The 23,735-nt window shown below is 46.8% G+C and overlaps 1 protein-coding gene across 1 annotated transcript; it reads right to left on the bottom strand.

The window, feature by feature from the left end:
- Positions 1 to 15,128: 15,128 nt before the first annotated feature.
- cenpx (centromere protein X) lies at positions 15,129 to 23,360 on the bottom strand. Its single transcript, XM_077618204.1, has 6 exons — positions 23,266 to 23,360; positions 22,839 to 22,890; positions 22,665 to 22,718; positions 22,380 to 22,468; positions 22,167 to 22,216; positions 15,129 to 15,509 (listed from the first exon to the last, which is right to left on the bottom strand). The coding sequence occupies exons 1-5, from the start codon at positions 23,299 to 23,301 to the stop codon at positions 22,202 to 22,204; spliced, it is 246 nt and encodes an 81-aa protein (XP_077474330.1). The 5' UTR covers positions 23,302 to 23,360; the 3' UTR covers positions 15,129 to 15,509; positions 22,167 to 22,201.
- Positions 23,361 to 23,735: the final 375 nt, after the last annotated feature.

Raw genomic sequence — 23,735 nt, 5'->3', positions numbered from 1 at the left:
CAGACAGGGCCTCCTAAAGATCAAAGCGACCATCACATACCCCCCCCCCCCAGCAGCCCCCCGCTCCCCCTCCCAATCCCCCCCTTCCCACATCAGTCTTCTTCTCCCTCGCTTCCACTTTTGTCTAGCGACAAACGTTCCCGGGTGACGTTCCAGGAGAAGCAAAGCATCCCAAGAGCGCTTTGTTTTCTTTTATTTGGTCTCGTCGGGTGAACCTGCTCCGTAGTTTAGGCGACCTTTCATCCAAAATGACCTGGAAGTACCCTAAAATGACCCTAAAGTCACGCTAAATGAACTCGTCACATTTAAAGTGCAAAAAGTCTCTGAATTCTTTCGCGCTGTTGCGCTCATCAATGAGTATCAATGGGAGTAGTATGCATTCGCAGGAGTATAATGAAAAATTAAAAATTATAAAGCAGCATTATAGTTAACATCAGCCCCACAATACGCTCCTATTGGTGCGTTTGGGACTCAGCTCTCTCCACGAGAGCGCTTTGTTTTCTTTTATTTGGTCATGTCGGGTGAACCTGCTTCGTAGCTCAGGCGACCTTTCATCCAAAATGACCTGGAAGTACCCTAAAATGACCCTAAAGTCACGCTAAATGAACTCGTCACATTTAAAGTGCAAAAAGTCTCTGAATTATTTCGCCCTCTTGCTAATCAATGAGTATCAATGGGAGTAGCATGCATTCGCAGGAGTATAATGAAAAATTTAAAATAATAAAGCAGCGCTATAGTTAACATCAGCCCGACAATACGCTCCTATTGGTGCGTTCGGGACCCAGCTCTCTCCATAGTTTAGCTCACAGGCTAGCATACGCATGAGATGGGAATAAAGAAAATCTCGGGCCGTATTGAAGCGCTTCGGGAATAGAGAGCGAACGGCCTGGGGCGGTCCCAAATTGCACAGTAGCCATTTTGGCAAGTTGACTTTCCCAGCGAGAATGTTGTCAAATTTGCATTCTCTTTGAAAAGAGCGCCTCCCGACATAAGTGGACGAGCGGGCGGGGATTGGTCCTGGAATGAGGTCATTTGAAAATGACCCAGCTGTTGCAAAGGCAGTCCCTCAAGGAATGGACCCCCTTACCCCCCCCGGCCAAAGTCTTTCATCTGCAATCCGTCGCACGCGCGCCTTTTACCGCTCAAACCGCCGCGGACGGCCATCGGTTCCGCTCGCTCGCCGTTGTCGCGGCGGGTCGGTCCGGCTCCCAGCCGCTGGGTCGAGTTACATCAAAGAGCCGGGCCTCTGGAAAGGGACGGGCTCTCTGGCTCAAATCATCAGAAACAGGTGGAGGTCCTCCGTGGGAGAACAAAGGCCAGATCCTCGTCCGTGAAGAATTTATGTTTCACGGGGGAGTTCCTTGAAATCCTTTGCCATCGGGGGCCACAAAGACACACAAAACAAAAGCAGCACCGAGCCGGTGAGCGCTTCTTCTAAATCCACTTGCTTCGTCCTGAAACAACAAACCGTCGTTCAAAGCCAATCGGAAGCGAGAAGAGCATGGAATGATGGGAGAAGGAACCTTTGAGAACTCATTAATTGCTCAATTTAGAAAGTTCTTTCTCAGTGAATGATGGAATGAACTTGGCTAGCTAACGGTCGGGAAAACAAAGGCGTAGCCAGATTAGCGCCCCTTTCATCCATCGAGCCGGCCACATGGCCCCCGAAATTAGACCTTTAGACCATGACCTCCATCCCCACTTAGGCCCATCAGCTGGTGCCATCTAAGATCTCCGTGCAACCGGCTTTGGACCCAAAGAGAGTAAGCCAGGCACCAGACATCTGCGGAGCAGGCCCCCATTTCGTAAGAGGGGACCATCTATTGGTTGCAGATGATGCCCCCCAAGCCCCCCTCCGCGCCCAATTCCCAAACCCCGAAAGTACGAGTCTTTCAAGAGCGGACAGCTTGCATGAGGTAGGACTCGCCGCGCTCAGCTGTTTGTTGTTGGCGGACGGATGCGCCGGGGATGAAAAATGGATAAACATCATTCGGCAACCTGCTAAACAGGCTGAAAACAGGCCCCCCTCTCCCACACTATTTCCTAGACCAGGGGTGTCAGACTCGGGTTGGTTAACGTCAACTCGATTTCATGTGGGTGATCACGTCAATGATTTTTTAACTAAAAACACGGAAAAAATCGATTAAAAAATGACAATTATTGATTTAAAAGGGGGAACATCAGGAAATTTAATATACATCTATACTCTTCATTTTAATTTGATCCTAAAACAGAAAGTCGGCACTCATGATTTACTTTCCCGGGCCACACAAAATGATGCAGCGGGCCAGGTTTGGCCCCCGGGCCGCCACTTTGACACTTGTGTCCTAGACTGTATTTATCAAGACGCACCCGAGTATAAGACGTACCGTAAAGGTGCCAGGTGGCGTTTCTTGAATTCAAGAAAAATACATTCATTTTCAACGCTTAGTTACATCAGGCTCGCCAGGGGTGCTGGAGCAAGAGAGCGGGGTTCACCCCAAACGGGTTGCCGGCCCATGGCGGGGGGCAATGGGACAAAAAAAACGTTCACGCTCGTACCAAAGGACAACCAAAATAAATAGAGGACGACTAAATTAATACGCATCTGTGAGTGTAGCGTTGTTTTTTCCAGATAACTAAAGCATAACAGGTGGTAAATGGTCAGAAAGAAGAAAAACAAATGATTAAAAATTGGTCACCTCTGGTGCGCTACGCTTGGACAATTTGCGAACGGCCATTTTAAGGACAAAGCTCCGGCGATGAAAATAATCAGCGGTAGCTTTCTTGCTTCCCGCTTTCATTGAGCGGCGTCGCTAGCCAAGCGTCTGACAGGCGGCGTGACATCACGGCGCTACTTGATTACTTTCCGTGGGCTCGTCCAGGCCTCCGATGAGTCGACTTTTTTTTTCTTTTTTTCTCCTCGAGAGGAAACTTAAATCATCATCGCCGCTGTCTTTTCACCCTCTGACACGCACGTTAGCATATATCGCGCACTCGTCACATTTACAGTCATTTACTGCATTTACAGTGAGTTATTGCAATACTGTCCTAAAATGGCTGCCTGGGCATCAACTCAAGTTCATTTCATTCATTCCTTAACTCATCATTTCCCTCTTTTTGGGCATTTTAACAAGTTCAACGAACAAGAAAACGACTTTATGGTTCAGAGCGGGCGAACGAGACGGGCCGCTTACGATTGGTCGTCGCGAACGCATCAATATTTTTGTCGAGCGACGTTTTTCCAAACAAAAGACTTTGCTCAGAGTCCCTCGCATATGTGTCCATCTGTTTGTAATATTTGATGAGAAGGGGCACCGCAGCGGCTACGTTAGCTTCTCACGCTAACTGGCTAGCCGCCAACTGGCTCCCTGCCACGCACTTGTCACTTTGAATCACAAGTTAGCACGAGCGCGTTGCGTTGGAGGGTTTTACGTTACGTTAGCGGTTGATTTTATTTCACGCGTGTGACAGTTGACGCGACTGCTTTATGGCTTTGAAGGCGATAATAGTCGATTGGAACACTTGTCAGCCGGAGTTCTTCAGAAAAGGAAAAGACGAGCGCTGGCTAGCTAGCTAGCACAAATGACCATGTGAAAAGTGCTTGCGAATCACAAATATAGGGATGACGGAAATGATGTTTAAACACAAAAAAAGAGGCGCCGAAGCGCTGGAATATGTCAACGTTGGATAAGCAAAAACACACTTGAGTTCTGGAATCTGTCTCCCTGTGGGAATCCCACTGGACTTCCTGGATGGCGTACGACACAGGTGTCAAAGTGGCGGCCCGGGGGCCAAATCTGGTCCGCCGCATCATTTTGTGTGGCCCGGGAAAGTAAATCATGAGTGCCGACTTTCTGTTTTAGGATCAAATTAAAATGAAGAGTATAAATGTATATTAAATTTCCTGATTTCCCCCCTTTTAAATCAATAATTGTCATTTTTAAATCAATTTCATCTGTGTTTTTAGTTCAAAAATCATTTTGTAAAATCTAAAAATATATATAAAAAAGGCTAAAATAAACATTGTTTTAGATCTATAAAAAACTGAATATTCAGGGCTTTTAATCCATTTATAAAAAAAATACCTAAATATTATATCTAAAATGGTGAAATTGAGTTGACGTTAACGCGGCCCGCGAACCAACCCGAGTCGGACACCCCTGGCGTACGACAATGCGGGACTAAATGAAATACTGGCATTTGATTGGCTAAAATAGTAAACATGTCTGGCAATGGTGATTTTGCCAACATCCTGGAAATATTGGCTTTTATTGACATTTTCAACAGTGTTATTGTTGTTTGTACAAATGTCATTCTGTGGCTTTCCCCCCCAAAAATGGTTAAATACATATAATAACAATATTGGGGGAACTAACTAAATTATTAAATTATTCTTATAGACCGAGTGCACCCTTTTCTTTGAATATTGCTAATATGGTAGTACTACTCTAAAGAAAATGTACTTTTTCTCCTGGGTTGGTAGAAATCTCTTACCAGCTATTTTGTAAACTAACAATTATTAAAGGTTATATTGCCATTTCCTGATTGGCGGGCGACGAGTCAAAATGTCTTTCATGGCTTTGTTGTGAGAATAAAAGTCTTGTTGAATGGGCCCAAATTCCATCAACGTGAGCACCCTCACATCTGGAGGACAGGTGGAGAAGCAATTCTCACTCAAGGAGAACTTTCTCCTTCATTTCCTTATTTAAAGAGCCCCGCAAAAGGCCCAGCTGTCCAATGCGTTTGGATCCCAATGACGGCGCCCGTCGCCCAATCTGTTCGGAGTCGGCAGCTTCCATGCTAATATGGATGCTAACTTTTCAGGAACGCTAATTGAGACGTAGGCCGGAAAATATCCGCTTTCGAGCCTCGTGAAGGCCGATATTCTCGCATTTTTTGAGACAAGTGGCGAGTGAAGATAGCGGGAGGGGGGCCGGGGGGTCGGCCAAGCGTTTGATGGTGGCATTTTATTGTTCCCAAGGGGTCAATCTCTTCAAAGCTCTCCTTTTCTTCTCCGCGGGGGCACCAACTGTCGCCCTATGTGCGTTTTTATATGCCAGAAGAAGAAGGAGAAGGAGGACGAAGAGGAGGAGGTCCATAGGGGATGGCGACTGGAAATGGGGGGGCTCTGCGTGGAGGCCATATTGTGGATTATTCCGCCCTTTTGATGAGCGTGGGAATCCCATTGGCTGCTCCCTCCACGTGACTTATCTTCTGACGTTTACGGGCGTGGTGTTTGACGGGTTTGGTCCTTGGCTGCCCTTGAGGCCCAAAGAGGTCCGGTCCGTTTGGACCATTTGAAGTGGCTTTGAAATTTTGTCCGTGTCTCCGTCCGGGAGCCAATCAGGCGCGAGGACGTTGGAGCACTTTGCCTCTTTGATTGCCGCAATGCTCTCTTGGAGCGGCGTTTCCCGCACAAAAAAAAACAGCCAATGTTTTTTTTTGTAAACGGGAACACCCAACAAACGACATAGATTTGAGTGGACAGTTTGCACACTTTCAATTAGTAAATATTTAGTGAAACGTTTAAGCTTTTGTGAGGCATTTTTACCCCGCCGGTTACTTTGCCACGAGCAGACGCTTCGAAATGCAGCGCTCGGTTGGGAAAAAAAAGTTCCCCGGCGACACGAGCGGGTCGACACGGTAGCGGGAAGCGGTTAGCGCTCCGACCAAACCAGCCCCCGACTTTGATGGTTCTCGTCCGCTCTTTGATGCGGCCAATACTTATGTTTAATTGATTTTGTAGAATGAGCGAGCGGCTTTTCTTTTCTTGTTTTTTTTTTGGGGTGCGCTGGCTGGCTGGTTGGCTTGCGTGCCACGTTGCCCCCTTCCCTTTCTTCTTCTAAAACAAATAAAGACGTCAAACATCAAAGGCGCTCTCGGTTAATAAAAGAAGACCTCAAATATTTTCCATTATGTTTGACACGGTTTCGGGTTTCGCCAGCCGGCGGCCAATAAAGACCACGCCGCCCGTTTGTACTTCTTGTTGTAGCGCACGGCAACGGACTGGCGTCCTGTGATCTTTGTGGGATGGGATTTTTCAAAAAAAAGGTACCCTCCCCGTTTTAGGGCTCATCCCTGGCCGGCGGTTACCCCGCTTTGGGAGGACCGTCCGTCCCGGGGCTTTGAAGTGCAAGGCCGGCGCCTGGTCTTTGCGTCCGGGGCCCGAGAGCGCTAGAGATGGACGGATCCTTGATGGGAAGCCAAAAAAGACCGTGTGAACGTCAAAGAGGGGGACTCTAATGTTGGTTTAAACTTTACAGACTGTAGGGACGGGCCAAAAACAATAAAAAAATATTTTAAAAAATCATCCCAATTTTGATCAGAGCGCCTGGAGGGAGGGCTCCAGGTCTCACTCGCTTTCTTCTTCTAATTGCTGAGGCCATGAAGTAAAATGGCCGGGAGGGGCTTAAAGGGGTACTCGGACGTTTGGTCGCCCGGACGTTTGGTCACCCGGACGTTTGGTCGCCCGGACGTTTGGTCGCCCGGACGTTTGGTCGCCCGGACGTTTGGTCGCCCGGACGTTTGGTCGCCCGGACGTTTGGTCGCCCGGACGTTTGGTCACCGGACGTTTGACAACATGACAGAGTTTACTGTTGAAACCAGCTCCCAAAATTATATTCATGAGAGAGAGTTTAATATCTAAATATCTACTGTTGAAACCAGCTCTCAAAATTATATTCACCCGGGCAACCAGACGTCCGGCGACCAGACGTCCGGCGACCAAACGTCTGGGCGACCAAACGTCCGGGCGACCAAACGTCCGGGTGACCAAACGTCCGGGCGACCAAACGTCCGGGCGACCAAACGTCCGGGCGACCAAACGTCCGGGCGACCAAACGTCCGGTCACGGCTTAAAGGAATGAGAAGTTGGGTCAGCCGGGCGGGAGGGCCTCGGAGTAGATGAGTTGGCTCGGGCATCGGATTAGGATGCCTGTTCCAGGTGGAGGAGGGCGCGGGGAAGACCCAAGACACCATGTCTTCCACCTTGGGATCCTCCCGGAAGAGATGAATGAAGTGGCTGGGGGGAGGGAAGTCTGGGCGGGGCTTCCCTTACCACAGATAAGCAGAAGATGAGTACGAGGAGTGAGGACATATCCAATGACAAGAAAATGTGCTAAAGCAACTGATGGCTTTCCCTAAACGAGCTTACTGCCGACCCTTCTCCAACCACATCGATTGGACGTCTGTCAACGACGCGAAAATTGTTATCCAACAACTTCTACTCGCGAGCACCGGAAACATTTGGCTTCCTCTGGCTAGCCTCACTAGCGGAGAAGACAAAGAAAAAGATCTTTTGACAGGAATGGCCAATTTGACATTTAACACAGCCGTCGGCGACGAGACGCTTTTACGAGCAGGCCGACCGCCGCTTTTTTTTCCTCCCCCCTCCGTCCTTCCGTCCGTGTTCTTTTCTCTTTGAAATATTTAGTCCACATGTCCAGATGGCATGTGCAAATATCCAAGCCATCAGGCGAAGGTAAACAAATGTAAACAGCGGCTAAACCGCGCTCTCGTGTCACCGAGCCATTACGGGCAAAGCCGGAGGAGCGGAGGTCGCTCCCGCTCCGCCTCGCCGGAAACCGGCGCGGAACGTCACGTGGAGCGCAAAGCGAGACGCCACCAAACCGCGGCTCGTCTTCTTAAGGAGGAGAACCGCCGGACCGAGTCCGTGTCGGAACGGTGTGGCTCAGAATAGCGAGCGCGCCTTGTAATTTGCCCCGCGCTTTTGTCATGGCCGCCCTTAATTATTCTTCCAGCGAGCGTCACCTCGGAATGGCGGCCGTCGAAAGAAGCTCAAGCCCGAGAGGAACGCAAATGCCGTCCGCATTCTTGCTAGCATTTTAGCATCGCGATGTCTGGCCATTCCAATGCTAGCTTGACTTTTGGCGACATGCTAATTGTTAGCGTCATTAAACTAGCCGCTAAGATACGTTGGGACTTTGTTAGAATATGTCAGGATGCATCCTGGTTTTCGGGGTGCCGGAGACTCTCCGGCTGTTGCCTGCCACTTTCAACCTAACGTCAATATTCACCACCGGGGGTGCCGAACACACTTTTGAAATGCTAATATATAAAAACAAGCGGACTAATGGGTTTTTCAGCATTGTTTAAAATAAATTCACGCCTAAATCTCTTCACAGATGTTTTTTTTTATATAATTAATCACACATCGTACCAATAAATCATGTTATCGACTGTTATACTAGCGTATTTTACAGACTATAAGTCACACTTTTTTGTGGGCGACAGTTTTTTTTTCTCATTTAGAACGTCGTAAGGCACGTTATGTTGTTTTTTAGGCTCTCCTTATATAAAAAGGGTCTTACGTTAACAGCCTATTTAGCAAATAGTTCTTCATTTTTATTGTTACTTTAACGTATGTTAGCTGTAGGTTTCTAATCAAATAAAAATGCAACTTCAGCCCAACTTATATTTACACTTTTCTACTTTGTGTGAGTTATAGGTCAAAAAATACAGTACTCTGGACTCAATAATTTAGGATGTGCATGAAAATATAAAAAGCAGAGATGAGAAAAGTTGGCATATTACGTGACTATTCCACCATCGTTCCGCGAATCCCAAAACAAAAGCGGATGTTTGCAAACATGTTCTTTTAATGAATTCAACTTAATCAGTCTGCTTTTGTCCAGGAAATCTAATATTATGTATTTAGTCTTCAATCAAAAATGATGAAAAGATGAAGTGAGGATCAAAAGAAGTTGCGGTGTAGCGAATCCAAGAAAAACAACAATGGAAACAAACACCTGCTTGTCTGAAATTTCAAAGCACAAAGACAAGAGAAAATATTGCCTTTTGTGCCCTTCTCTTGGAATATTGCCAAATTGTCCACCCAAAATGAGATTCCTGGTGCTTTTGAGGAATAACCCAGAACAGACATCTTCGCATATGCAAACAATTCAAAAGAGCAGAAGGTGCTCAAGCGCTAAATTCATAAAAAAGCATCACAACCGCTCGCTGCCTTCAAACTTTAGCCCAAGACATTGAATATTTGAATTTTTTCATTATACTCCAGCGCATCCCATTGAGACTCATTGATTAGCATTAGCGTAACCACATTGTCAAAAGAATTCTGAGAATTTTTGGGATTTAAGTGGTGAAATGACCCCAAGAAATACACACATTATTACGTATTTTGACTTAATTTTTTTTAAGTATGACATTTAAAAGAATGAATTGTTTATGGCTCTCTGTCAAAATGGTTCCCGATGACATGGCTGTTTCTAGGCTTCCATTTTTGGGAGTTTGTGAACCGACATTAAAACAGTACGATATCGGCAGATGGCGATGTCGCGCACGTTTTGAGTAGAAAACGAGAGCGGGTGGCAAATTTGGGATGTTTGCCAACGATGCCAATCGTTTGGACGCACCGATTGGTTCACGGAACGGACGTATGAAGATGGGCTACTACGACAACAACTTGGTTTTGGAAACAAGTCGACGGGCCTCAGGTGAATCATCGCGAAAGGTCATGACGACACGACGGCCGCAAATGAAAAACAGCCGGCGGGACGTCAATGCTATTTGTCCTCATTCCTTCGTGTCGTACGTGGCCGTCTGACGCCGCTTTAACGATTTCCTCACGATTAGCTCATGAGTAAAGATGCGGCATCTGCGCCAGGCCAGGCTAGGCTCCGCCCCTCCCTGCCAAGGCCAACGCCGCTTGTAAACAGAGCTTCTCCGTTCCTCGCGGCGAGCACAGGTGACGTTTGGCCGGGATCCGGCGGAGGTGTTGGCTCGCGTCGTAAATCGTCCGGCTTCGGAGCGATCAAACGACGGGCTCCACCCCACCCGAACGGCGCTTTCGCGGCCCTCTCGTAAAAAATGAAAAGTCCAACACGATGTGGCCTTCTCGTGCAAAAGCGGCGCGCGACGACAACTCGGCGGGGTCGCGCATTTATCCGTTCGTCGTCTACGGAGATTTACGAGGGTCTTTAATGAAAATAGCCCGGGGGTGCCGTGAATAAATCCTCTTCCCCGTACAATAACCTGCTGTGCTTGGAACGCGGGCTTTCGAAAGTTAAAGCGCCATTTTGATCCTTTTTTTGTTTCGCTTTCTCTTCAGAAAAACGTCGCGTCGAAGAATCGGGAGGAAAAAAAATGTATACATATATCCAGATGAGTTTAGAGTTTGAATAATAATACAATGTAGTAATACATAAGAATAAAGAAGCACACAATGCCACGTACGGCCTGGTTAGCGCGTCGGCCTCGCAGTTTTGGGGTCGTGAGTTCGATCCCAGGTCGGCCATCACTGTACACAGTAGGCTTTGCATGTTCTCTCTGGGCTTGCGTGGGTTTTCTGCGGGTACTCCGGTTTCATCCCACATCGCCAAAACATCCATTAAGCTAAGCTAATCGAACACTCTAAATTGCCCCTACCCATGATTGATTGTCCTGTCTCCTCGTGTCTTGCGATTGGCTGGCCGCCACGGTACACGGTCGATTGGTCGCCGATCTTTTGGTTGCCGGTCTTTTGGTCGCCCGGAAGGTAAGTGATAATTACAATTTCAAATTGTTGCTTAATTTCCCTAAATACAAACTGTGAATTACTATTTAGTCATACTTAATGCCCTAGTAATTATTAGGCTAAAGAAAAGCTCTAAATTTCCCAGACTTTTATTGTTTTTTGTTGGAGAACTTGTTAAGACCCTGACGGACGTAGCTTCTTAAAGGGACAACGCATGTACATACAAACTCTTATACACTCACACGTGGGCTCAGTGAAACTGCTCATGGCCATTGTTGGCTTTTATTCATGCGTAGACCGTGTTGTTTTACCTTGTTTTGTCGCCGGTCTTTTGGTCGTCGGTCTTTTGGTCGCCGGTCTTTTGGTCGCCGGTCTTTTGGTCGCCGGCCTTTTGGTCGCCCATTGTCGCGGTCGGGGCGACCAAAAGACAGCGACCAAAAGATCGGCCACCAAAAGACCGGCCACCAAAAGACGGCGACCAATCGACCGCACACGGGCCGCCACTGCCCGTAATTAGCCGGGATAGGCTCCAGCACCCCCCGCCACCCTTCAGAAAATGAATGAATGAACGACAATGAACGGCACGCTAGCCAAGTCTACTCACCCGGCAGAAAAGAGGAATACGCGGCGTCACTTGCACAGGTGCAAATAAAACAATTGTTAAAGCGTCAAAGGCGACGGCTCTGGCATCATCGTATCGCATCGCATGGCCCGCGGGGAGACAAATATTACTTTGGCTCACACGCAAAGCGTTTCGGGCGTCGTAAACAAGTCCGCGCCGTGACGGAGATGTATGGAACATGTGCCGCGGCGCTAATAAACGCAAAGAGGAGAGCTGGCAGACTCATTTTTTTGAAGCCAAGGATGCCCAAAAAAAGAAATGACGGGGTCAAACTTTGGCGAAAGGGAAGTCAAGAAGAATGACATGGAAACTCGGAAAATAAAGGAAACTGAAGGAGTCTCGAAAAGGAGAAGAGGCGATAGATGCCCCGCCCCCCACGAATCGGAAGCAGATTTCCCAAAGAGCCACAATAGAGCCCAAGAAACGGGACAAAGGATATATTTGCTTCAAAGTTCTCCAGCGCAAGCGCAATTTCCAGACGAGGCCCGTTCTGTAATTAAACGCTCAGCTTGGACCGGCCCGGGAATCGCAAGTTAAAAGCCTTCGACAAAGAGCCATCCGTCTCACGTCCGTCTTTGTTTGTCCGCCACGGCGCCTTCCCCTCCGAGACGTCTCGCCGAGTCCTCCGGCGCTTTAGGCTCCGCCTTCCCGGCCTCCGCGGGGGACCCCACGGCGCTTCCTTTCCGAGTGTCTTGCGCAAAGTGAAAATGCGACGACAGGCGGCGGACTGCAAAGAATTATCTGCGGTTCGGTGGTTTTTCTCCCTCAAAGTAGCGCTCCGGAGTTCCACGACAAGAACCCTTCTGCTTCCAAAGCGGCTTTTTGACACGACGACGAAGGCGCGCTGGCGTCAGACACCGGCCGGGAAAAAGACCAAAAGAAAGAATCCCCAGGCAGAAGAACAATAATCATAATAACGACGACGACACAAAAAGTTCTAACCTGCTCGCCGGGGACGGCTCGGCCCAATTAACGCCACTTCTGAAGGCTTTTTTCGTGGGCGCCAGACATGAAAGATGGCGTGCGGCCTTCTTCAAAGACACTTAAGATGTATAATTAATAACAGAATTTGGCAATTTGAGGAATGACAGAAGAGGACACCCATGCCGTCCTTCCCCGGGACGGCGTGAAGGAGAGAGATGGGGGCGGAGCCTCCGCCCGAGCCGCGACCCGAAAGTGGACGGGCTGATCGGGTGGCCCCGCTCGTCAGACGACGCGAAAAGACGACGCGTGTTGGAATTCGGCACGCCGACGCCAAAGAAACTTGGCTGGTTTTTCACGGTTGTCGCGCCCAATCAGACGAAATCAAACGCCATTTTTGCCGAAATTAACCAAATTTGACAGAGAGACGTGCTAAAGAAAAGTCACGTACAAAAATAATTTGTTACTCAAATCTGGCTATTTTTTTTACCATTTCACAGTCATTCCATCCAAAACCAAAGCACCCAACCCACTTTTTTCAGCAATTCTGGTTGTGACATCACAACCAGATTAGCTTAAGCGATTAGCTTTCTATGACTGCACAAGCTAGCATCAATCACATGTTGACAGAATGACAAGACGGTCAGAGGGCAACGACAATAGTATGTTAGCAAAAAGCAACCGCTGGTAAAAGATTTGGGAGTGGGCGGGGCCAAGGTGGTTGAGAAAATGAGGATCTCATTTCACGATGAAGCCTTTTTTGGTCACTTTTTGGGGGATGGATTTGTGCTCAAAATGTGATCTATCGTTTCAAAGTCGCACACAGTAGAATTTTGGAATTGGAATTCGATTTTTAAAACTATTTCACAGTCATTCCATCCAAAACCAAAGCATAAAGCCCACTTTTATTTCCGCAATTCTGGTTGTGACATCACAACCAGATTAACTTAAGCGATTACCTTTCTATGCCTGCGCTAGCTAGCATCAATCACATGTTGACAGAATGACAGGACGGTCAGAAGGCAACAGCAGTAGCATGTTAGCAAAAATCAACCGCTGTTAGAAGATTTGGAAGTGGGCGGGGCCAAGGCGGTTCAGAAAATGAGGATCTCATTCCACGATGAAGCCTTTTCGGTTATTTTTTGTGTTCAAATTGTTATTATGTATTGTAAGTATTTCAGCAATTCTGGTTGTGACATCACAACCAGATTAACTTAAACGATTAGCTTTCTATGGCTGCGCTAGCTAGCATCAATCACATGTTGACAGAATGACAGGACGGTCAGAAGGCAACGACGGTAGCATGTTGGAAGATTTTGGAGTGGGCGGGGCCAAGGCGGTTGAGAAAATGAGGATTTCATTTCAAGACGAAGCCTTTTCTCTCGCTTTTTGGGATGGATTTGTGCTCAAAATGTGATCTTAAAGTCACTCGCCGTAGAATTTTGAGGAATTCTTTGCATGAGCACCTGCTTCATTTGGAATCATATCTTGTTTGCGTCTGGGAAAATGGCAGTAGAAGAAAGGAGGTGATTCAGAGGGAGGATGGTTTGGGGAAAATGAGCCTCCGCCGCTCGGGTTCTATTTACCTGCCAGGAAAAAATGCGCCCAGCGCGAGCGAAGGGCGTGAGCTCGCGTCTAACGTTTCAATTACAGACGTGGCCGCCCGCCCACCCTGCTAAGATCTGTTGCCAATCTGGCGGCGCACGCTGACGTATATTGACATTTCACATCAAACGCTGCAGCCCGTCTCGTGTTTTGTGCGCTCGGCGCACTTGTTCGCGCAAAATCCTCCTTCGGGCTTTTCCAGAAGGGAAGGAAGTCTTTTTTTTTTTTGCTTTGGCGCTTCCACGTGACCTCATCTGTCTTTGATTTTTGCCTACTCGGGGTTAACGTTTGGCCGCTTTGATCGGGCCTGCTGGGAATGGGCCTTGTTTATCTTGTTTATCTGATGAGAGCCCCCTTTTCGTGGGGAGGGGGGGGCACTTTTTTTTTTTGCATGCCTTGATGTCGGCCTCCGTAGCCGCGGGACACTCCAAAGACGCCGTCGTCATCGGGAGGGATCTTAGAGGGAGAAGACCGTTGCAGATGTGGCTGAGGGGCTTTCGGGGGGGAATGGCTTCGTGTCCGTCCGTTTTGGGGAAAATTTCTCTTCATTTTTGCTGTGGTTTGAAGAGAAATGAATGGTCCTCAAATAACCATAGGGATGAATTTGTCGTATTTAAAGGAGGGCCGTATGGGTGGGTGGGTGCAGCTTTTTGGTCCGAGCCGTCCAGCACAGAAAGTTGAAGCATCAGCGTGGGTTGGGCAGAAACCAGATGCACCTGACTGCAATTCGCTGATTGGACTCGTGTGACATACCAAACTGGTTTGAAAGGTGACTTCTTTATGGCTTGGGAGCAAAGCAACAGTGGAATAGTCTGGGTTTCTGAACCCTGGCAAATTGCGGTTGATTTTTGCACCTACTTTTGTCTCACATTTTTGGTAAAGTTCTAAGACAAATGTATGGCCCCCAACACTATCTATTTTTTTTTTAAATCATAGTAACCACTATGGATGTCCAAACTCCAGCCCAATCATGAAAATATCCTTGATTACGACCCACACAAGAATCTTAAATCCAGCCTATATTCAACACATTAGATAATATTTAGATTTTTTTTAATAAATGGATTAAAAGAACTGGATTAAAAGCCCTGAATATTCCGTTTTTTATAGATCTAAAACAATGTTTCTTTTAGCTATTTTTATATATTTTTAGATTTTACAAAATGATTTTTGAACTAAAAACACAGAAAAAAATGGATTAAAAAATGACAATTATTGATTTAAAAGGGGGAAAATCCAGAAATTTAATATACATCTATACTCTTCATTTTAATTTGATCCTAAAACAGAAAGTCGGCACTCATGATTTACTTTCCCGGGCCACACAAAATGATGCGGCGGGCCAGATTTGGCCCCCGGGCCGCCACTTTGACACATGTGGAATAAAGAGTCCCCAAAAAGCACGAGGGCCATCCGTCAAGCTCCCCAACGAGGAGGTGAACCCGCCTTTGACGTGCGCCTCGTGGTCTTTGATGATCCGGTACACAGAGAGCGTCAGAATGGGTCTCACGCAAAGTCTAATGCGGCTTTATTGTTTGTCATGAAATGGACTTAATATGGACTTGAATGGGAATAAAAGTCTTCACACTGCCGAACTGAAGTGAACTTTTTCCCCCCCCGAGTAAAATCGCCTTTTTCTGCACTCATTATTTTTCCCGACAGTATTTTTTTTCAATTTTCAAGCGTCACTTACAGATGGTGGTGAGCGCTTTAGTGAGCGCGTGATGATAAACGGCCATCTACGTTCCTCATGTCCGCGGGGGCGCCGTTGCGCGCATCTCCTGCCTTCAAGTCTCGGCTTTTTCTCTTTGATGTGGTTGCCGGGCGCCGTGAGACAAAAGAGCTTCCGTCGGATGGATGTGAGGGATGGCGGAGGGGGGGGCGGGGCTAAAACAAGGATGGGAGAAAGAATCAAAGTGAGTGCTCAATATTGGACTTTTTTTATACCAAAATAAAATGCGTTTGAAAACCCTGACCCTTTTTTTTTTTTTTTTACCCGGAGAAAAACAAGTTTGAATGGCGGCGTTTGAATCCTTTGATTTTCCTTCTTCCGTCCCGCGTGTTTACGTCGCGCTCAAGTTAATCAGCGGCACGTCTTATTTATTTGCTGGCGTGCTCCGCACATGGCGTCCGGCCGGCGGAGGGCCGGAAAAGACGGCGGGGCGTCGCACGCGCGGATCCAAACGGCGTGCCGACCATGGCGAGGCGTGTTTACGGCGATACGACGGCTCGTCTCAACACAGCTGCTTGGCGGGGACACCCAGGAGGAAGCCACGCAATCATGGTCGTCATCAACACTTACTTACATTCCACGATTGAATGAGGCCTTATTGTGGTGGATTGATATTTTTACCCCTCTGAATCATTTACATATTTTCTCGCATGTAAGTCTAAAGTAATGCGTATAAGCCGCGCCCTTAAAATTGCTTAAAATGGTTGAATTTGGATTGGATAACTTTATTCATCCCGTATTCGGGAAATTTCGTTGTCACTGTAGCAAGAGGGTGAGGATGCAGAAATAGGAAAGGCATTTTAGACATAAATAGATAGGTCAGAAGTATATAAATAAGTGTGTTGCTGAAATACATACATATATACGTATATATATATATATATATATGTATGTATATATATACACATACATGTACATACACATATATACGTATATACATATATATGTATGTATATACGTATATATATACATACATATATATTTACATACATACACCCATACATATATATATACACACATACATATACATACGTACACACACACATAATACATATATATATATACACACATACATGTACATACACATATATAAACAAACATACACACACACACACATACATATATATATATATATACATACATATACACATACATGTACATACACATATATATATATAAGCACATATATAAATACATACACTAAGATGATTCATCATTTTTTTTCGACTCCATTTTTACGGTTTTAATGGGGTGTTTTTTCACATTTTATGCAAGATACGCTTTATTTTTTCTTGAATTTCATTCATAGATGTCAAAATAAATGTTGTTAAGAATTTTATCTGTTTATCTTTTTGTCTTGCGTTATGGCGTTTCGTCTCATTTGTGCGCATATAATCCGTACCCTCGATTCAGTCATCATTTTTTTAGCGACAAATACGGCGTATATGCAAAAAAATAATATGGTACTTGGCTTAGAGGCGCATGTAGGCTGAATTGAAGCTTCTTGTGCGGGATATTTTCCTCAGGCCAATAAAAACGGGGCAATAGTTTGTTGTCTTTGTCTGCTAAATTGAATTCAATGCTTTTAAAGGTTTTTAGAATGAACAGGGCTGGGCAATCACTGCAATAAAGGCTATTCTATTCTTTTCTATACCTTCCTATGTGTGTTTTTGTTTTTTGAAACAAATTAAAAGGGGCTGTGCCGAGTCCCTTTCCCAAGACTTCAAACGCGGCGAAATAACAAAAGGAAATCTGGCAGTGAAAAGACGGCCTTTTTTGTCTGTTTGCGTCGCGACCGCAGCCGTACGGACGGACGGACGGACGGACGGGCCAACGAACGGACGGGCGGCTCCAAATTCCCCACGGTCGCGATACAAGATACTCCGGCGGTTTATTCAGCTGGCGACGAGCGAGCGACGACGGCTACCGGAGGCTTTGTTTTGGATCGTCCCCGTCTTCCTTTTCACACGGCGCTGGCGTTTGTTGGAGCCGCCGCCGTCGGCCGCGGCGAGCTTTCATAACCTTTACGAGAAAAAGATCAAAAAGCGGCCGGCGCGGGTGACGTGACTCGTTCGATGAGATTTGCCAGCGGCGCTTTGATCGCGCGGGAAACGGAGAGCGCGCCGTGGATGGCGAATGTTTGGCCTCCACTCCAGTTACCCTTCTATTTACTTTTCGCATCTCATTGTATTGTTTTTTTCCACTTTTGTACTTCATCCGTCCACAAAAAAGTCTTTTTTTACTGACATGAAATGAGAATATTGCCAATTGTTGATTTTCTTGCACTCGCAGAACATTGAGTGGAAATAAAACGGGAGCGGCAATTGAACATTTCATGAAATGTATCCCTCACAAGAAGCCTAATTTCAACCTACATTCTGTTGCAAGTCTCATTTTTAACACTAGATGGAGGTAAACACGAAGACAGTCAATGTAAATAAGCACATAGTAGGGATAAAAATGTATATATTCCAATGTGAGCTAACTTGGTTGTGGGTTTTGTGCGGGTGCTGGACAATTTGAGCAAAAAAAAGGTACCGTATTTTCCCGCATATAAGGCATATTTGTAACTAAAAGATGATGACTAAATCAAGTGTACGGCGTATATGCGCACAAGACTTACAGCGTTGCTATACTCGTTTTCGCCAGTAGATGTCGGCAAACTAACATTTGCTATTTGTAGGTTATTTTCTGTTTTGCAGTAAGAAAACAACCATTACTGGATGGGAAGGTCGAGATTGAGTGGTCATGTGATATCGTTTGATCGCTGTCGAACCTCCGAGTCAAAACGGATTGGGCGCCTACCGCCATCTATGCCAGCTCATGAGATAATACCAAGATTTTTAAAAAAAAATTAGATTCCAAATGAAAATGGGAGGGATTTTCAATTGGGAAAATAAGTTTGGACACCCGAGTTGAAGCAAGATCAACGGAGGGTGGGACAAGGTGACCTCATCAAGACACATTTGATCTCACCAGTGCCTATTTTTTAATAGACAAAAACGCCCAGACATCCCGTCAGACTCGAATAAAAGCTTTTGATGGAAAAGCCAAGAGGAAGAAAATGGAGAGGAGTCATAAAATAAAAAGTCCCGTGTATCTTTTTCACCGAGTTACGTCAAAGGTGGAGAGATTGGTCCCTCGTGCCTGGATGCGTTGCCCATCGTGACTCATGAAAATCTGCTCTCGGATCAGTTTTCTTTTCATCTTTTGGTCAGTTCCAGTCAAATGGAATTGGACGCCAACCATTATCAACCATTTCTAATCTACTGATTTGATTTATCTGTCTGCGTATGAGACGAGTTGCTTAAAAAAAGTCGACGACGTTCACGATTTTTCGCAAAAAGTTTGGGGAAACAGCGCCACCTTCCAAGTAGCCAAACGCAGGCGTTGTTGTCCGTTCCATGAGCCAAACACTTGAAAAAAAAAGCCAATTCCAATCCAAAGTTCCATCGTTCCAGGCCGCGATGAGCCGGCAGGAAGCGGTTAAAACCCAAACGGCAACGCCGCGACCTCTGACCCCTCACATCCTGACCTCCCCTGCATGAAAGCCGTCTTGTTGACTCACCACGGCTAATTTAGAGTTCCGTCCCCCCCTCAAAATCCCCTGCCCTCCCTTTGCTAACGGTCACTGAGCTAACCCGCATCTTGGACGGCGCCCACGGGCGGACACCTCCGCCTCGCAGTTATACGGGCGGGGGGCCTAAAAATAGAGCGCTCCGCTGACCCCTTATGGCGCATTGGACGTCACCTCCACTTTGTTGTTTATTTTTAGCCGCCTTAACGGTTGGAAGTTTGCGCTCTTACGTAAGAAGATTACTGTGCTACTGTGCCAGTGCTGGTAAGGGGGGCGGTGGGACGGGGATTTAGCGCCAGAAATAACCCGGCCCCCCGTCCGTCCCCGATTCCAGCGGCGCGTCCAGGTCGCCCGACCCCGTCACGCGCTTCAACGGTTCCGGAAGAATCTTTTTCCGCCCCCCGCGGCCGAGAGCCCGGAGTAGTTAGTTAGTCGCCGGGTACGTTGAATTCTGCTAGTTCGGAGGGGCTCGACGGGGGCCGGTGCGCCCCCCTCCCGCCCGCCCGCCCTCGTCTCCGTTGCGGCCGCCAGACGCCCATTCCCTCGGCGCACGCGAGGTCTCGGGCGACCACCGCGGAATGCGGTTAGGCGGCTGCGGCGGGAGGGGGGGGGCATGGGGGGCCTCTGGTCCGACCCCCCTCCCGCGTCAAGCGCGCACGCTAACGCCAGGGCCGATTTGGTACGGCGGCGGTTGAAGTGACAGGCACGTGGGACACCTGTGGCTTATTCGTCCTAACGATATTTTCCATTTGGGTCGACCTGTCGACTTCCGCGATGGGCCGGAAAAGCCGGTTTGCATGATATGAGGCGCTTTTTGCGGTACACGGTCGATTGGTCGCCGGTCGATTGGTCGCCGATCTTTTGGTCGCCGGTCTTTTGGTCGCCCGGAAGGTTATTAATAACTACCATTTAAATCGTTGCTCAAATTCCCTAAATACAAACTGCGAATTACTATTTAGTCATACTTAATGCCCTAGTAATTATTAGGCTAAAGAAAAGCTCCAAATTTCCCAGACTTTTATTGTTTTTTGTTGGAGAACTTGTTAAGATCCTGACTGACATGGCTTCTTAAAGGGACAACGCATGTACATACAAACTCTTCTACACTCACACGTCGGCTCAGTGAAACTGCTCATGGCCATTGTTGGCTTTTATTGATGCGTAGACCATGTTGTTTTACATTGTTTTGGCGCCGGTCTTTTGGTCGTCGGTCTTTTGGTCGCGGGTCTTTTGGTCGTCGGTCTTTTGGTCACCGGTCTTTTGGTCGCCGGTCTTTTGGTCGCCCGTTGTCGCGGTCCTGGCGACCAAAAGACCGCGACCAAAAGACCGGCGACCAAAAGACCGGCGACCAATCGACCGGACACAGGAGGGATGAATGCCAAAGGACAGATCGAAAAAGTGTCTTGGAAGCTCCAAAAGAGTCCATTGGGGCAAATCCATCAAAAGTGACACCTGCTTGGATGGCTTCACATGGCCAACTATTTGTATACAAGCCATTAAAGTCATTTTCCCATAATATATCCCTCTTTTTATTACAAATGGAGCGAGGCGCTGCAAAAGCTGCCAGTGGAAGATGAAGTTGTTATGATGCCTTTGTGGAAGAATCATTAATCAAGAGGCCGTGTGGTCTGGACAGCGCCGCCACAAGCCTGGAGACGCTCGCTAAGTCGCTAGCTCGCGCTCCAAGAAAGCGTCTGTCTGGAGCCTCCCTTGCCTTTAATGTCACCATCAAGAGAAGCTTGAAGTCGGGACTGGGCGTCCCACCCCGTCCCCGCCCCGCCTCGCCTCGCTCTCGTCCTCCCTAACTGCTTTCGCATGTTTTGAGAAGAGCGTCCCGCCTTCGGGTGTCGCTTCTAATCCCCGCTGTCGTTTGCCACGGCCCGCCGTAGACCGCCGCAAAGGAACGACTTGAAATGAGCCTATCGCTCGTGGGTGGCCAATCCGTTCGATTGGACGTCAGGTGCGGTCTTTTAAAATGGGGTTGAGAGTGAAATGAGATAGTTTTGACTTCATTCAAATGTCAGCATTTCGACGGGAACGTCGCCCCTACCAACATGGCTGCCCTGAGGCCATTTTGGTTGCCCTTACCAACATGGCTGCCTCGAGACCATTTTGGTCGGGGCTATGAAGGGCTTTTAAATGCAAGCATTAAATGAGCTGATTTTTATGAAGAGCTTTTAAATGGGCTTTTTCCACTTCAGGAAATCAAGGGGTACAATAGTTGGATACAGTTGAACTTAAGCTTAAGTGACCCGAAATACCCCCAAAAATGACTCAAATAGACAAAACACTCATGGTCATTAGCGGCCATTAATTTTTCTCTGCTATCTCTATCAGTTGCTAGCCTAGATAGCAGCACCAATCCACTGGTGAGAACCATGGGCAAAGTGACCAAAACGAGCATCGGCCGCAATGACCCCGACAAATCAGTGCTAGCGAAATTGCAGAACCTGAACACCCCCCCCCCCCCCCCCCCCCCCCAAAAAACCTCCGCGTGGAATTCCACCTTCGCCCCCCGCCCGACTCGCTTCCAGATGGGACTCCGGGCCGGTGAGCCACACGGGGATGTAACGCGACGTGTTACGCCGACTCACAATGGAGCAAAACAAAAACAAAAACATGACGAGAACTCCTCCTTAAAAGAAAAGAGCCTCTCTCTGGCACCGCCATTTTTGTTTTAGCGTTTATTTGCCTTCACAATGACACCCTGCCCCTCTTTGGAGCGTCTTCCACTATGTTTTCTTATGTTTCCCTTCAAACGGAATGTCTACGCGTGTGGTCTACCGGACCGTGTTTGGTCAACACACACACACATACATACGTTGAACTTTCCCCTTTTACCAGAGCTCCCCTTTGGCCTTCCCTCCACCTCTAACTAAACATCGCAGGACAGCAAAAGGGAACTTCAAAGTGGCCGGAGGGGGTACTTCTTTTCCTTTTTTGAGGGGAGGGGGTTCCTGGCACTTGTCATCATCTAAGAGACCGGCCGCTCCCCTTATTACTCTAATTGCTTCCAACTGCCGCGGGAGGCTTTGATGCGGGGCGCCCGCCGAACATGCTGGGAGCACCTGTTGTTGCGCCGGGGAGCACAGGTGGTGGGGTGCTGCGCCTCGTTTTTTTTTCCCGCGAGAGGCATGCGGCGAAAAACTAAAACAATGCCGCTTGGCTAGGCTAGGTGTTTAATGCTGGTATTGGGACTGGGACACGCACGAGGACGGAGAAAAAATGCATTTACCGTGCGAGAAACTCTCTGGCGACATCTTGTGGTGGTTAGAAGTCCAGCAGCTGAAATAGGAAAGAAAAGGGAGACGTTAAAATACATTTACTAGTCGAGGGCTACTTTTTAGTCAGAGAAATTCAACTTTTACCACGTGATTGATATACTTTGGACCAAATTTTAGATGAAATCAATAAAGCTGGATAAGACGTTGCCAGTAAGTGTACACACCAGTTGAGGCAGGATCTTTTCAAAGTGTTCGATTTCCACTTCGTCACAGTCCTCACGTTCTGCTTGTTTTACACAGCGCACGGCCGCCTCTGACAAGAAAAAACACATGAATATATCATCATCATCATCATCATCATCATCATCTCGTCATACGCAGTTTCTGGGTGTGATGACAATTAGGCTTTTGTTGTTGATGATGATGACAGGGCCTTTGTCTGATTATTATTATTATTATCATCTTTGACTCATATGAAGTACTACTATCTTTGTAATGGCAACATTTACCTTGGACAAATATTTTCAGCATCTCCGCCATGAGCAGCGTGGCCTCGACACTTACTGTCACACAAAAGGTTCAAGAGTTGAGCTAGGCATTTTTAAACTATTTGGCCTAAATTGTTCATTAATCAGCTGCTCACTGTTGGTCACTGTTTATATGGATTAATTCTCCTTACTTACATCTGGTTTTGTCTTCCTTGAAGAAGCTAGATAGAAGTTTGCCGACTGTCTCCTGTGAGTGAAGCACAAAAAGCAACACAACGTTTTAGATATATTTTTTATATGTTCCCTGGTTGGTTTCAAATACAATTATCGATGTATTTAGCCCCATCTTGTACACTACGTTTTTAGTTTTGAGGACACTCCATTTAAAGAAAATTAAATGCTTTAGTTTATATTAGGGGGAATATGGAAAAAAGACCACATATGTCCGTTAAGACCTCATAGTTAAAATGTTTTGGTTTTAGCAGTGTCGAACAGTCAACGTGCGTTTTTATTTTTCACCAACGAAAACGCTGCGTCAACAGTCGTTATGACGAGCAATTGTTATTAACAATAATACAAATGTAATCATAATGAAACACCGAAAAAAACTAAAGCAAGGTACCTTTTTAAACGTTATTTCTGTGTCTCTTTCCGCCATGTTGTTGACTCGCTGGGAGGAACTTCGCGCTCTGTGGTGTGATTGGTCGGTGAGATATGACGCAGTTGCTGGGATCGTAATAAAGATGCGACTTTCGCCACTTTTTATTTTTTTTATTTTGGTTCACTTATTTTATCCATTGTTGACATGTGAAGAAATTTCACGATTCATCACGCAAAACATTAAATTTGACTTTTTGCCCAACATTTTGACAGTTAGTCCAAAAAGAATTACTGCCTGTACTTATGAATTTGATTTATTTCATAAAAGGACAATACATATGAACGAACATATACATGTATGTGTGTTCAACTTGTTTTTGTGTATGTGTATTTTTATTTAAATAAAATTTTAGCTAAAAGAAAAACTTGATATATATATTTTTTTTCTTTGGATGATAGGACACTTTACATATCCGAGGGTCCGTAAACGTG

This window comes from Stigmatopora argus, chromosome 14 (genome assembly GCF_051989625.1).
Source record: "Stigmatopora argus isolate UIUO_Sarg chromosome 14, RoL_Sarg_1.0, whole genome shotgun sequence".
NCBI lineage: Eukaryota > Metazoa > Chordata > Actinopteri > Syngnathiformes > Syngnathidae > Stigmatopora > Stigmatopora argus.
The sequence above is the reverse complement of the archived record's forward strand: the minus strand, read 5'-3'. Positions and strand labels throughout refer to the sequence as shown.

What these genes read in the sequence shown, in the direction of transcription:
- cenpx (XM_077618204.1), bottom strand. Translation starts at nt 23,301, where the DNA reads ATGGCGGAAAGAGACACAGAAATAACGTTTAAAAAG. An exon ending in CAAGGAAGACAAAACCAGAT is followed by an intron (nt 22,719 to 22,838) that starts GTAAGTAAGGAG and finishes TTTGTGTGACAG; the next exon opens with TAAGTGTCGAGGCCACGCTG. An exon ending in GCTGAAAATATTTGTCCAAG is followed by an intron (nt 22,469 to 22,664) that starts GTAAATGTTGCC and finishes TTTTCTTGTCAG; the next exon opens with AGGCGGCCGTGCGCTGTGTA.